The sequence below is a fragment of the Lupinus angustifolius genome, chromosome LG15 (genome assembly GCF_001865875.1).
Source record: "Lupinus angustifolius cultivar Tanjil chromosome LG15, LupAngTanjil_v1.0, whole genome shotgun sequence".
In the NCBI taxonomy this organism is placed as follows: domain Eukaryota; kingdom Viridiplantae; phylum Streptophyta; class Magnoliopsida; order Fabales; family Fabaceae; genus Lupinus; species Lupinus angustifolius.
In genome coordinates, this window is record NC_032023.1 from 2,079,861 (window position 1) to 2,094,330 (window position 14,470).

Below are 14,470 nucleotides of genomic sequence, written 5' to 3' on the forward strand. Positions count from 1 at the left end.
CATTAAGAGGCCTACAACTTTTACTTTGATATTTCACTTCAGCTTTTAGGACTTTGTTTGAAACATTAAATTCGTGTTAATTATTTTTGATCACGTCATAATCATGTACATGTATCTTTTAATCTTGATCATTCAAATAAGATCTAATAATTCATACTAATTGTTCTCATTTTTTTTACAATTACACATTTTTCTCATGTGAGACACTCCATATGTATATATAATCACATACCCATCATAATATATTATTATCAAATTAGATACGAACTTGAAGTTTGTTTCCAAACTATAAAAGGCAATGAATTAGTTTTGAAGAATGTAGATGTTATATAATGGTCACATGAAGATGTTAATTATTGCCCCTACAAAACAACAAAGCCATGTGGTGTGAAGAGACAATGAATTAGGTGGAGCTAAATACAGATGTACTAGAATAATATGGTTCATTAAATTCACAATCTTATGTTTCATGTTCTAAACCTTCTTGTGTAAATATGAAGGAATGCTAAAATTGTACATGAAACAAGAAGCATGGCATTGGCAACTATTGTTACATGTTAGGAAATAAGAGTGCAAACATGGACATGCAAAAATATAAAATAAAATGCTTCTTGAAAGTTGATACCCCTTATATAAACCCTTCCTTAATAACCATAACTCATTTAAATTAAACTTAAATGAGTTTACATGGATTAACTTATAAATTAGTTTACGGAATCATCTACAAATCCTCCTACACCATGAAAGTAACATATGTTGCTTCTATGTCAATTATTAATAAATAAAGTATCATTTTATAACATATGCTACTTTTTAGGATTTAATATGTATACATAGACAATGTAACCTTTTTTTCTTTGTTAACACATCATCCATCATGCATACATTAGTCATTATTGATTGCCAAATAAAAGTAATTTAAACCAATGATGAATAATGTGTTGTCAGTGTAAAAAACTTTACACAAGCAATGGACATATATTAAACTCTATTTTTTATTGTAAAAGAAAATTCATAAGAGTATATATCACTTTACATAAGTTTTATATTGAATGAATAGTAAATATAACACTTGTCTACAGGCCCAATGGAGTAACTGGTATGCACATTGGGCTAGGGATTATATATCCCTTCAGAACATCCATAAATTTGGAAGCTGATATTTTTGGTGCAATATTCTTTTTAAAATTGGGAACCAAAACTTTTTGTTTAGTTTTTAAAAGAAAAATGATATATCATCCTACTAATTTTTTTGTCCACGAAAAAATAAATATGTCACAAGTTGGAATTTTATTCATTAGTGATTGGTTTACAACCATAAAAAATGGATAATATTATAAGTTAATATTTTATTTATTAATAATTGATTTACAAATAACATATCTTACATAGATAGAAGAATTAGTACGAGAATATAGTAGAAATATAACATTCCTCTTTTTCAACTGTCATTTTCCGTTCGTTTATGTTCATTTTCCTCATAAACCCCATAAATATTCTCAAATGCCACATATCATATATGTTAGGAACACAACTTTAAATTTATGAAGGGATTCTAATATTTATATTTTCTTCATAGAATAACATTTTTTTAAGCATTCATATTTATTTCATTTGGGACAAAACGTTTGTTTTATAAAAAAATTGATATGAAGAAGCGTTAATCTCAAATCCAACAAGTAGATGGATTTACATATATCATTTTTAAATCAACTATCATAACTAACAACTAATTCTCAAAATTTTAGATGGATTAAATCTCAAATTTTGTCAGGTGATTTTCAACCTGGAATCATGCCACTAGCTAGCAATCCTTTATCAATATAGATTTGAAATTTAAACATTTATGTTTATTATGTATTTATTAATTTTTGCACAACAAATCATATCACGTGTTAAAAATCATTATTTATTTATTTATCATTTGAAATTCAAAACATTATTTATTTATATTAATTATCAGTTATAAAAAAGTATCATTATTTTTAGTTAACTTTACTAATTAGTTTTAAAAATCAAAATATCCTTCTAATTTTCCAAAAGAAATTATTCACATTTGTTTTTAGTGTACTTTTTATTTCAATATATGTGGATTAATAAAATATTATTTTATCTAATATTTAGTTAGATTCATTTTATTTAAATTTTATATTATGTTTATCTTGTTAGTTATTATTACCTTATCGTTTGTAACAAATAATTTATGTCTATATAGTAAATTATTTGGAGTGATTCATGTTTGAGTTTAGCAAATATTTATCATCCTAAACTTCTACACCTTTAAAATTGTGATCTTAATGAATTATTTTTATTATGGGTGAACACTCTTTGTAATGTGTAATATCCACGGGATACCAAGACATCATAAAGGAAACACAAATGGTAGACTGAAAAAAGAAGATTTAGGCATTAGAGGAGAAGTTTCTAGAGTAGATAGTATTACCAAAATAGAACTTTGGTGCTTATCAACCATTCTCACGGTGCATATGATTCCAACGTCTCTCAAGTTATTTTTTTTTTTTTGGATTGCAAGGTAAAAAAGCACCACTTTCTATCCATTCAAATGTCTTGGCATTATTTTCCAGTTTTTTTGCTTTTTTTGTTACTAGTTTGGTGTATAAGAGAACTTTATTATATTTTTCTGTATTATGTTGTTTAATTAATATATGACCGGTTCGCAATATTGAATGGGGAATTTCTTTAGATTTTACGCATTTTATCAATGATGATATCTTCTGTTATTATTTTTAACTTTGTTCCATTTTTAATTTTTAGTGATTATTTCTCTTTCCTCACTTTTATATGATGGACAAAAAAAGGGATTAGTATAAAATAACGGAGGAGAAAAAAAGTATATCAAAGTACTCACTTTAGAGGATCCTACCCGAATCATAACTCATGGCCAAACTTTGACCAATTGAACCGACTTTAGGAAAATTATCTTAAAATTATTTTAGCCATATGTTTTTATTTGAGTAAGAATAATATTTTATTATTGTCAGATTTATTAAGTCTCACATTAGAACATTAGATATGCAGGAAGAAGTGAAAAAGTTTATAAGAAGGAAAGATACATGTAATTAATGTCTTAATGTTTTAATTGTCTCACTTGTGAACTCTTCACTCTTCTTATACTCATGTAACAATGGAACTTCCGGTAATTGGAGGCTCCCTAGTCGTAGTCTGGTCCAACAATTATATAATATATTATTTTTATTACGAAATTAAAAATAGTTAACTAAAAATTTGTATGTTTTGCATGTAAAGACAGACCCGAGAATCATATATCATTATCCATGCCAAAATGGGCACAGAACCAATTAATGCAGGTGAATATCATTCGTTTTTGGATAAAGCGTGGAGAAAATAGAAGTAAGATTTAGCGATTTAAATTATTTCACAAATGTAAGTTTTAATATATTTAATTCAAAATTAATAATAAAATTTGGACCATTAATACTTTTGTACCACATGTCAGAATTTGGGTACCATAGAGAATCTCGACCTGTTGCGATAAGAGTAAACATGGACAAAATAATAAGACTATTTGTCTATAACTTATGGATTCAAATATTGGAAAGTCTTTACTTTGAGAATTAGGCTACATATATTTACCCTCAAACTTAATAAATTGAAGTCTTATAGACTAACCAAATGTATGATGTGATAATGCTATTATCGTCTGATAAAGAGTATAGTTTTCATTAAATCATGTTGAGAATTAATATATTTGTTTATAATGAATTGTATTAGTTGTGATACTTCAAATTTATACACCTATACATGTGTCACCTACCATTAAAAATGTTAATTGTCAATAATAGTATTACTTGTGCAAGATAAATATGTTGACAATACTTATTTAATTATCTTATTCCATCTCTACTTAAAACGGGTATTTTAATAAAAATAATTATTATTGTTAATAAAACGGGTATCTTAAGAGGTTCATTAAATTTTATACTATTTCTTGATTTTTTTTGAAACGGGTATTTAATAAAAATTATTGTTTACTCTAGTTCTTTATACAAACAGAAATTACCTCTGACCAAGAATACCTAAGAGATATTTAGAGTCAGAGAAATGTGATTAAAGAAAAAGAAACATGAGAAGAGTTCTTGATTTTTTTTAAAATTAGGATTTTGAAAAACCGTGCAAACTGTAAATTGGGGCTTGAAAAGAATTGAGGTTTTAAATTCGAGATACTTAATAGTTAATACCATGAAAAACTAAGTCGCAGTGAAAAAATGTAATGGGATTCTGAAGTTCAGAGAAAACAGAAAAGAACAAAAGTGGAGTTCTTTAAATTTAAGACATGAATAAAGAAGGTAAAGTACCATACAACAACTAAGTAAAACTAACAACTGTTCAGTGCCATATGAGGACAAAGTACTATGTATTGAATTGAATACACAGAAGTGATCAAACAAAATTAAAAAAATGTAGAATTTGATAAATGGCTTACATTAAAATTTCATTTTCACAAGACAGAATCATAAGTCTTCCAAGAACAATTCTTTATTTGAATGATGACCAAAAACAATCTTGGGTTGAGTTAGAATAAGATGAGGAACATCCTATAAGATTTTGGAAATCTAACATAGCTTCTATGTTGTCATTGAAATGTGTAGTGTTCTTGATTTGATCAAGTTGAAATCTTGCTTCTTCTCTTTGTTTTTCCCTATTATTTACTTTCCTATTCAACAAAACTTTAGGAGGAAGAGGAGGTAGATCATGAGCAACATCCTCTCTTTGTTTTTCTCTTTTTATTTCTTTCCAATTAGACATGATGTATCTTATTGCAGTTTCATCTACTAGATTCGAAGAATGTGAATCATATTTAGTTTCTAAAATGGGAGTTTCAGTGCTACACTTCTCCTTTTCTGCATTTAGAACTACATAAACAGAAGCTTTCTTGGTATATTTTTTCTTCACAAACAAAGCTTTTCTCTTTGATTCACCATTGTTTGCTTTTTTCACTTTTGTCACCATTTCTTGAAAGTGATAACCAAAACTCTAAATTGAGTAGTATTTGCAAATTGAGGAAATGGGAGTGGAACTTGATGGTTTGGATTAGAGGGAGAGGCTTTATGAAATACCGCAGGATAGAAACCAAGAGTAATAAAGAATATATGAAATAATCTCACAAGAGAAATCTTATTTTTATAATCATATCTTATGAAATCTCCTAGGATTGAGTAATATTTTAAATATCCTTCACCATTTCTTTGCTTATTTAATTATCTTATCTTCTCTCTAGTTTCTACTTAACATTTCAGTTCATTTAATTTTACACTAACTTTTTCTTGATTTTTTTAGTATGGGTATTTTAATAAAAATATTAATTAATTACTGTTCAGTGTTCACTCAATAGTAGAGAGGATTCTATAAAAAAAAAACAGATCAGAATCAACTCATTAAAAGGATCTTAGGACCCGAACTATGACAACCAAGAACACAAGAACTAAAAAGGAAGAAAGTCAGAACCTACAATAGAGTTATCATACTTAGGTGATTCTTGGTACATATGCTTATTTTTTTAGAGGGCTGACAACGAAAACCTAACTTGTAGTTATCTGTCCGAACCCAACCCGAATTGAACGGGGAAAATCTAATGTGACTGGGTTAGGGTTTTACGTGAGTTTAACTTTCGAGTTCGGGTTCTGGTTTGGTAGATATAATCTGATGTGACTGCAGCAAAGTCACATGATGGACATATGAGAACAGTAATAGATATAATTTGCTTCATGCAAAAGAAAAGGAGGAGGAAAAGTAATATAACTAAGTTAGAAAACAAAGAAAGAAAATGTGAATATAACTAAGTTAGAAAACATAAGATATTTGCAGTTTCGGTTGGGAAGAGTGAAAAATCACAAGTGAGACACCACGTCTTGAACCAAAAGCTTAAGGCATTAGTTTCATGGGCCTTTCCTCCTTATAAACTCTTTCAATCTTCCCCACCTATCCAATGTGGGACTTCACACTTGAATAAACCCATCAGGGTTTCCCGTCGGGTTTCGGGTACCCGAACCCCAATGGAATCGGGATAGGACCTTTATTTTCAACCTCACTGAGTTCGGATTCTACACATTCTCAAAGCACCAAAGGTGAGATTTTACTATGTTTCTAAATTCTAATACGCTCATAATCTTATATCTCATTCATCTATCGCAACTAAAAAACCTAACCTTATGGCAACTAACCATAACCTTATTGCAACATTCAGAGCAATATAGCATGATGGAGAATAATTACCATATATATATATATATATATATATATATAATGTGCATCAAAGACAGAAATGAGAAGCTGAACAAAAAAGATGAATTTGCAAATGCTGTAATTTCAAATGGAACTATAACTAACAAGTGATTAAAATCAAAAAAGGGGAAAGCACGCACCAAATGTTCCATCAGAACGTTAGATTCGATTCTCATAACTCGATCCATCAGAACGGATCAAATATTTTGATAGAACAACAAATCATGACTTTTCCAGTGAAAGAATAAGAGGAATAGGTTGAGGTTGGAGCTTCAGATCCCATATTTTCTGTTAAAAATGAAATGAAATGTTTCATTTACTCTAACAAAGGAACAACCATAAAATAAGGATACGTAAATTGAAAAAAAAATACATGTTTGGGGTTTGAAATACCAAGTAATTGTAATTGCCTTTCTTACTCTTTTGTTCTTCTGCGTCTCCAACCATGATTTCTATACATTTCATGATTTTAGAGTTTGTTTAGGAATAAAATGAAATAGAAGATTTGAGAGTTATTTTATTTCATAGTTCTCAAGTCTTCCCTTTCATTTTTTTCCTCTTCCAAAATCTAACTCCTAAATTAACCCTTACAATCTAAGAAGTCAGAAGGGTACATGGATTCTGTTGATTATTACGATTTCATAAAGCACAAGGCCGATACGGTCCATGTTATGACCCAAATCACAAAAGTGCTTAGGCCCATCATAATATATTTTATTTCCGTCTATTCTTTTTTGAATCTTTCATTTTCGTACCATATAGGCTGGTTCAACCTTAAAATTGATAAGTCAAGTTTGTGAAAAGCATTGAATCAACTGATTTATTTATATGGAGCTACTCATTATATATGTTTATTTTATAAATAAGTGAAGTAATATTGTAAAATGAGGTTGTTTTTATTTTAAAAATAAAAAGAAACAAGTATGGAAGAAAAACACAAGAAAAATGAAAAGTCACATAAAATGAAGTATTGTGGTTTTTCATATATGCTATATCTCTGATTCATTTATGTTAAAGCTTTAAGTTTAAAATATGTTTTGTAGACTGGATTGGGAACTAATATTATTTGTTTATATGCTTAGAGATAATCTTTGGTGTGATAAGTATTATGGTTTGATGCTTGCAATTTAAACGGTAGACTTGTTAAAGCATGTGTACTTATTTTTGAGAATTTTGAATGTTGAGCTATGAAATATGAATTATAAAATTTCAAATACCCCCTACTTTGAAATTTTGTTATGGGTACATATATAATGTGAAAAAAATGTAAACCCTCATGCATGACCTACTAGAGAAATTAAGTCCATGAGGAAATTAACACAAGTTTCAACCAGATCATGCTATTTGGTGTGCTAGCAGAATTTACCTAATCTAAACTCTAGTTATCGCTAATCACTCCTAATTCTGACCCGAGAAAAGGTAGAGGGCACATCTTGTCATCTTGTGTCCCAGAAAGTGTGTTACTTCATGTGCCACCTGAAATGGTTGGTCAGAAAAACACTTAATTCAAACTTTTAACTTCAATATATTCTTTTCAACCAATCAGAGCAAGTGACACACTTTTTGGGACAACAGATGTGCTCCCGATAAGGTCAGGTTATTAAAATACAGTTAGGACACCCAAAAATATTTGTCCACTTTGAAGTTATAGGATACAGAAACTTGAGCTAAACATTGCAAGTTTGATGTTACTTTGAAGATGGCTGGGCAAGCTGTTGTAGCTGATGAACAACATGAGACATTCTAGGGCGCATCGACGGGACATGCTGTGTGCAAGAGTAGACAAGGTCAACCACCTTCTGGATGGTACTAGCCTCCGGGATGATACTAGTAGACGAGGAAGTTATATGAGAATCCAGTAGTTCGGGATAGCGATGCGCTTGAACAAGAGGTGTAGCCCATTCGAATACACTCTGCCAACCAACCGAATCAACTGCCTGTGCAGGTCGGCGTCCACTCACTATTTCAAGTAGTAAGACGCCGAAACTGTAGACATCACTCTTTGTTGTAAGCTCATTTCTGTACACAAACTCTGGCGCGAGATATCCGTAAGTTCCACCTGCCATCACTGTCCTCTCGTGCATCACTTCATATGGCACAAACTTGGACAGACCTACACCCATAAGGTGTGCTCCGAACTCCTCATCCAGCAGTACGTTACTGGCACGTATATCTCGATGCACAACTTGTGGCTTAACCTTGTCATGCAGAAACCTGTCGAAACAGAAAAAACAAGTACCTTATAATTAACAATTTAATAAATCCATAACGTTTAATATGCTAGGGGGAATATTTTTCAGATTTGTTTAAGTGAAGCCTGTAAAAAACTAAAAGAAACTCAACAAAAAATGTATCTGGTTCCTCTACACCCTTTCCTCGGCTCTTTCCTCTTCATAGTTAGAAGAAGCTTAATCCTAAATCAACCTTTACACAATTTTATTTGCTATCTACTAGTTCGTTAAAAGATGCCGAAAAGCTATCAGACTTCTTTGAGATATCCTAGGCAACATACAAGGCCATGCTAGAGTTTAAACAATGAAGGTAGCGTGATATCGAAAAAAGAAAAACAAGTTAAAGTTGAGAACTTGGTAGAACTTGGGCTATCTGATACCAGAGGAACGCGAATTATATGACAGTCTCTTGCATACAGGACATATAGGCCTGAGCAAACAATGAAGCAGAGCAACTTTATCAAACCATCTAGTAAAAGAAGGAAAAAAATGTGGGTAAGTGCACGAGGCTCCCACCTCAGGTCTAGGGAAAATAGATGTATTCAGTCTTACTTTCACAGGCAGAGATATTATTTCCAGGATTTTAACCCATGATCTCCAGGTCACAAGGCAAGCGATATTATCGTATTATCAACACTCGCCCTCTAAAAGAAAGAGAGAGAAATGAATCCCAGATTAATTATTATATGGTGCTGGACAATGAACCTCAAACCTGAAACTTAAGATAGCACAGGGCAAAACAAATGAAAGATCCATGGTTTTAAATTGTGCTACATAACTAAAATTGCAGTCATAATATTGCAGCTGTGGAAAATTCAGCAACTGCAATATAGCGCAATACAGTTGCAATTCCCCACAGTTATCGGCATTTTCTTTGTAATGACGATGCAACAACAATTACAATTTAAAACCTAGAACAAATGTGAAACTAGGTTAACAATTAGAAGCACTTAAACTATTTCATCTTCACTAGATGGATGTTTACAAAATACAACTCTGAAAATCTAACCTTCGCATGAGATTTTGGAGAAGTATTAGCAATGGAAAATATTTGAACCAATTTAACCTATTATTCCCTCATGATATCTTATTTCGTTAAATGAAGATCTCAAGTTAAAACTCAATGATGATCATTGCTCTGGTGTAAAAACTAAAATACAAGAACATAGCAGGTTTCCAGGCTGCATTTTAGCAACACGGAAGTCCGAGGCATGGTATTTCTTTATTGATTTGATGCTATAAAACAAGATCCCTCTAAAAAGAGCAGGTTTGAAAGCATGACTACACATTAAAATAAAATAAAAAATTCGGAGCAATTTCTCGGATACTCCAACACTCACAAATAATTCTCAGAAACAATGTAGTACAAGTTATAAAGTATTCATACAAATATCAAGGTTGAATAACTTAAATGCGTCCAGTTGGGTGCAGCAAAAGAATCACGATTTCCATGGTAAGAAGAATTTGATTAACATATAAAAACATGCATCTTATTAAGGAGAAATAAGAATTATAGACTAACTTGCACAAAAATGACTAAGTTATCAAAGAAAAGGTAGATTTTGAACATACGCGATTCCTTGAGCAAGCGTTGTGGCAATTTTCATCCTCATAGCCCAATCCAAGCTGCGGCCTCCTCTTGGTATGTGATGTAGCCATTTATCTAAGGGCCCATTAGCTACAAACTCGTAAACAATGTAGCGATCACCATGACCATAGCAGCATCCCATCACAGTCACCAAATTTGGATGGCAAAGCCTAGCTACCCTACGAATTTCAGAATAGAACTCCTTTTTCCTCTGAAAACTTGACCTCTTTAATCTCTTAACTGCAACCTTTGTGCCATCTGGTAGAACCCCACTGTATGTACCACCCGTCTTGGCATCCCCGACAAGACGGTTACCTTCGCTGAAATTCTTTGTAATTGACCGTAATTCATCTTTGGTGAAGACTTTCCATGATGGAAGAGAAGCTGCTGGGTCATATAGTTTTCTAGACCGTCTTCTCTTCTTGCCCCGCTTATATACAAGAAGCCAGACCACCACTCCTAATGTTGTCGAGAGTATCACGGCACTCACCACTGCAAGGATGATAAGGTATTCCCGATGGCAGTGCATATGATCACATTTCGTATCTGATAATTATTACAAAAATAAACAAATTAGTCAGCTATGGAGATAAAAAATAATAAAAGAAAGGGGAAAAAAAGCACGAGCAACAATGTAACATATTTCTCAAGAATATCTAATGAATGTAAAATGAGAATTGGCAATGATAAAAACATGGGCTTACCTATATCAAGTACACATACGGAAGAATGAGGATTGTTGCATCTCTCACCAACCAGAGCGCTTGAATTAGTCATTAATGTACATAAATTGTCTGTGTAGTTCATATAACAGGAGTGAAGAGTACAATTGGATGAAAAATTGGACAAATGAAATATGGACGAATTCCACTGAGAATTATCCGACCACGCCCACTCATAACTGGCAGTGTAGTTGACTCTTCTTCCACCAATCCAACAACTATTTGTCGAGCCATTACATAGACTCTGAGCAAAGTGCAGTTCCTGAAGTGATTTCAAGGATGCTAAATGTCCACCATAGATATTACAACAGGTTTCTGACTCATTCCAGGATTTTGACCTCCCGACATGGAGAAAGCATTTGGTTTTATTCGGGTCGATCACCCAACCAGTCGGGCATAGTTCTGTTCAAGGAGAAATACTTTTGAATACTAAAGCATGAATAATCAGAGTCTATTGACTGTTTTGACAGTAGAGAAATGGTTACTAAATTGTAATTCCAAGCACTACAAACAAAAAACGCATGCTATTATCGAAGGCATCAGAATGTGCTGGAAATGGCCAACTCATTGCCACTTTATGAGCATCATCCCGGATAACGGCAAAAATATCTCTAACAGACCAACATCTAATTTGCTACATTTGGTGCTACTTTGGGTTCAATAGTCAAAACGCTAACAGAAAAATTAGTTATAGAACTTCAAAACTCTTAGTCGCAACAAGTTTAGGGCTTCGTAAATTAAACACCGTAATCTTCTATTTTTACAATGACCATCATGTTTTGACTAGACCACTTAAATGGAAAATGAATGCCAGATGCAAAATAATCAAACATTTTACTGTTTTCTTTTTCTATTGTTAACCCCTTTCGGTATGCGCTTTTTGGCGCCTCGGGGCATTAAAACCCCCTGAAACCTTATTGGCACCTTTCACTGGTGTCAAAACTCAAAACCCTCTAGCATCTTAAAAACCTTTCTCCTTCTACTACCTCAGAGAAACAATTTGATTGTGGTAAATAGATACTATACCATACCATCAGAAGAGCATAAACTTAGATTTCTACTGTCCCATTTTTCTTATGCAATCCCATGAAAGGTAAATAATAAATCATACCAAACCAAAATTCAGCAACACCCTTCAAAAAAACATACCTTTGGTGTGTCTTCTGAAAGAACCAGATGAGTTACCACAAGTCTCATTAAGTGTCTACAAAGCAAAATCAAGCTATGATAAATTGGTACACATTGTAACAAAAATTTAAAATTTTGAATTTACCCAAAAATAGAAACAAATCAGTATTATCATACTCACCACATTGGGTACGATTCCATGAACACCAAGAATCAAATGAAGCAGAAGAAAGAAAACACATTTCAGAGCTATGGAGTTGAGTTCCATCAAAACAAACCTTAAATTTTGAATTTGGGGTTACTTAGGAAACATAAAAATCACATTTTTCATTACCATGAAACCCTTTTTTCAATTCAAAGTGAAGAACTTTGAGTCTTTGTTCCTCTCAGTTCAAAGTGGTGTCTGTTGTTCTTGTTAGTTTTCTATGGGTAGGTAGAATGCAATTAATAGTTGTGAATGTAAGAGAAATAACATCTGTTGGAACCACATGGGTTGGTCCATGTAACATTGTAGGACCAATTTAATGTTGTTTATGAACCAAAAAATCAAGGCCTTATTATGCATGGCCCAAATCATATTTGTAATTGATGCTCGATTCGACATTATCATTATATGCGACAAAATTCTTCTTATCAAATATGATCGTATTCTTTTCTTCGTGACTTAAAACTTGAAATATCTAGTTAATTTGGAACAAAACTCGATGTGTTGATTTATATATTCGTGATGTATGACTTGTTAATATTTAATCAATCTGATTAATTTTAATTATAAAATTTTAAGGTTAGAGTTAAATTTGGTTATTTAGATTTAATGAAATTTAAATCTTTAAAATTTTTGTGAATAACATATATTATTTATTATTGGACTCACATTAGCTTAACAAATTTTTCTTTTTTATTTAGGCTGAAAAATATGATGAATATTTTTAGTCACTAAAACCTTCTTCTTTTTTAAATTTCTTCAATTGTAAGGACGAAAAGTCATCAATAAATTCACCACATAATGGAATATGATTTATATATACAAAACTATGTTTTGTTCTTATTTTCAGTGCATAATCTAGTGTATGGAGATTTTTGGCAATAAGTAACCTATCTTTAAAGGTAGACTTACCAAAAAAGTTATATAGTGAAATGTAAAAATTTGTATATTTTCTTATATTCATATATAAAAAAATCTCACCTCTTCACATCATGTCTATTTTTGTATTTTTTTTGAACCATAAAAATCTCACCTCTTAGTGAGTAACAATAATGAATGAGTAAAAAAACAAAAAAAATATAACATGCTCTCACGATTTCAATATAATTTTTTATTGAAAAAGTAGTTAGATAAGTAAGTTATTTTTATAAATAATAAACACTAATTTTTTGGGTCATGATTTGGTTTGAATTTTCATTTTCATTTAAATTATTATATATAAATGTAATCTATTTTTTATAATAAGTAATGGTCCTCATTTTTTCCAAGACCTATAAAATGTCAGAAATGATCCTAACATCATTAGCAAGTTATGTATAGGACTATTTAATTTAAAAGCAAACAACTTTTAATAAAAGAGTTGCAAATAAATTTTTGATACATAACTAATCTTATTTGAATATGTGGTTGACACTTCCAACAAATATCGGTATTATAAATAGATCATTTGATATTAATCTATTACATGAGGATACAATGAGGTGTTGCACTTGACAACCATTTAATTAATAGTTTGTTATGCTTGTTAATAAATTATCATCAATATCCATAAAAGGATGCATATTCCATGACTGTGAATATAATAAAGAGTAAAAAATCATCATCTAGAAAACAAACGTTATATTTTTGTAGAGACTATGAACACATATATTCGCCTTAATATTGAACTTAATTATTCTTTAATTATGAATAATAATATTTATATTCATTATTTTATATTATTGATTATAATTAATAATTTAACTAGTATGTAGTTTAGTTACTAAATAACAAGTTAAACAATTGTGCCACAATACTACTATTTTGACCATATAATATTAGTAATACTAATTAAAACACTTTTTGTATCACAATGGTATTGTTGAAACTACTATTTTAAGAGCATGCTTACTTCAATTGAATTAAATTTGTAATCTAAAATAAAATCAAATTTAGATTGATCTTTTGTTTAAAAATAGTCCAATTTTGATTGGTGTGTTATAATAGAAAAGATAACCAGTGAAGAGAAGTAAATTTTTTAATTATTGAGCGTGGTTGTTCATTTTAATGACTTTATGTATGATATGAATTATATTTTATCGTATAAAACTCTACTACCGTCTCGGATGTACATTTGTATTATTAAGAATACATATGACTCGTGTATTCGTATGATTAAAAACACACATGTTACTTATACATTTGCATTGTTAAGAAAATACATGTTATCTGTAGATTCGCACAGTTAAAACACACATGTTACTTGTGCATTCACATTGTTAAAAACATATGGGTTACTCGTGTATTTATCTCTTCACACACGTAAAAAAAATAAATGATAATTTCGAATTTG

At 30.9% G+C, this 14,470-nt stretch overlaps 1 protein-coding gene and 1 long non-coding RNA gene across 3 annotated transcripts; both read right to left on the reverse strand.

Moving 5' to 3' along the window:
* Positions 242–6,711, reverse strand: LOC109327869. Its single transcript, XR_002105358.1, has 3 exons — positions 6,658–6,711; positions 6,405–6,552; positions 242–362 (listed from the first exon to the last, which is right to left on the reverse strand). It is a non-coding gene; the product is annotated as an uncharacterized LOC109327869 (long non-coding RNA).
* Positions 7,604–12,395, reverse strand: LOC109328551 (C-type lectin receptor-like tyrosine-protein kinase At1g52310). Of its 2 annotated transcripts, XR_002105449.1 has the most exons (6): positions 12,115–12,395; positions 11,955–12,009; positions 10,788–11,207; positions 10,068–10,629; positions 7,885–8,478; positions 7,604–7,642 (listed from the first exon to the last, which is right to left on the reverse strand). XR_002105449.1 is itself a non-coding variant. In XM_019562061.1 (5 exons), exons 1-5 carry the CDS (start codon positions 12,199–12,201, stop codon positions 7,953–7,955), a joined length of 1,650 nt encoding a protein of 549 aa, XP_019417606.1. In that variant the 5' UTR covers positions 12,202–12,395; the 3' UTR covers positions 7,714–7,952. The 2 variants fall into 2 exon arrangements, 1 of the variants encoding a protein (XP_019417606.1); XM_019562061.1 differs by lacking the exon at positions 7,604–7,642 and having other exon boundaries at positions 7,714–8,478.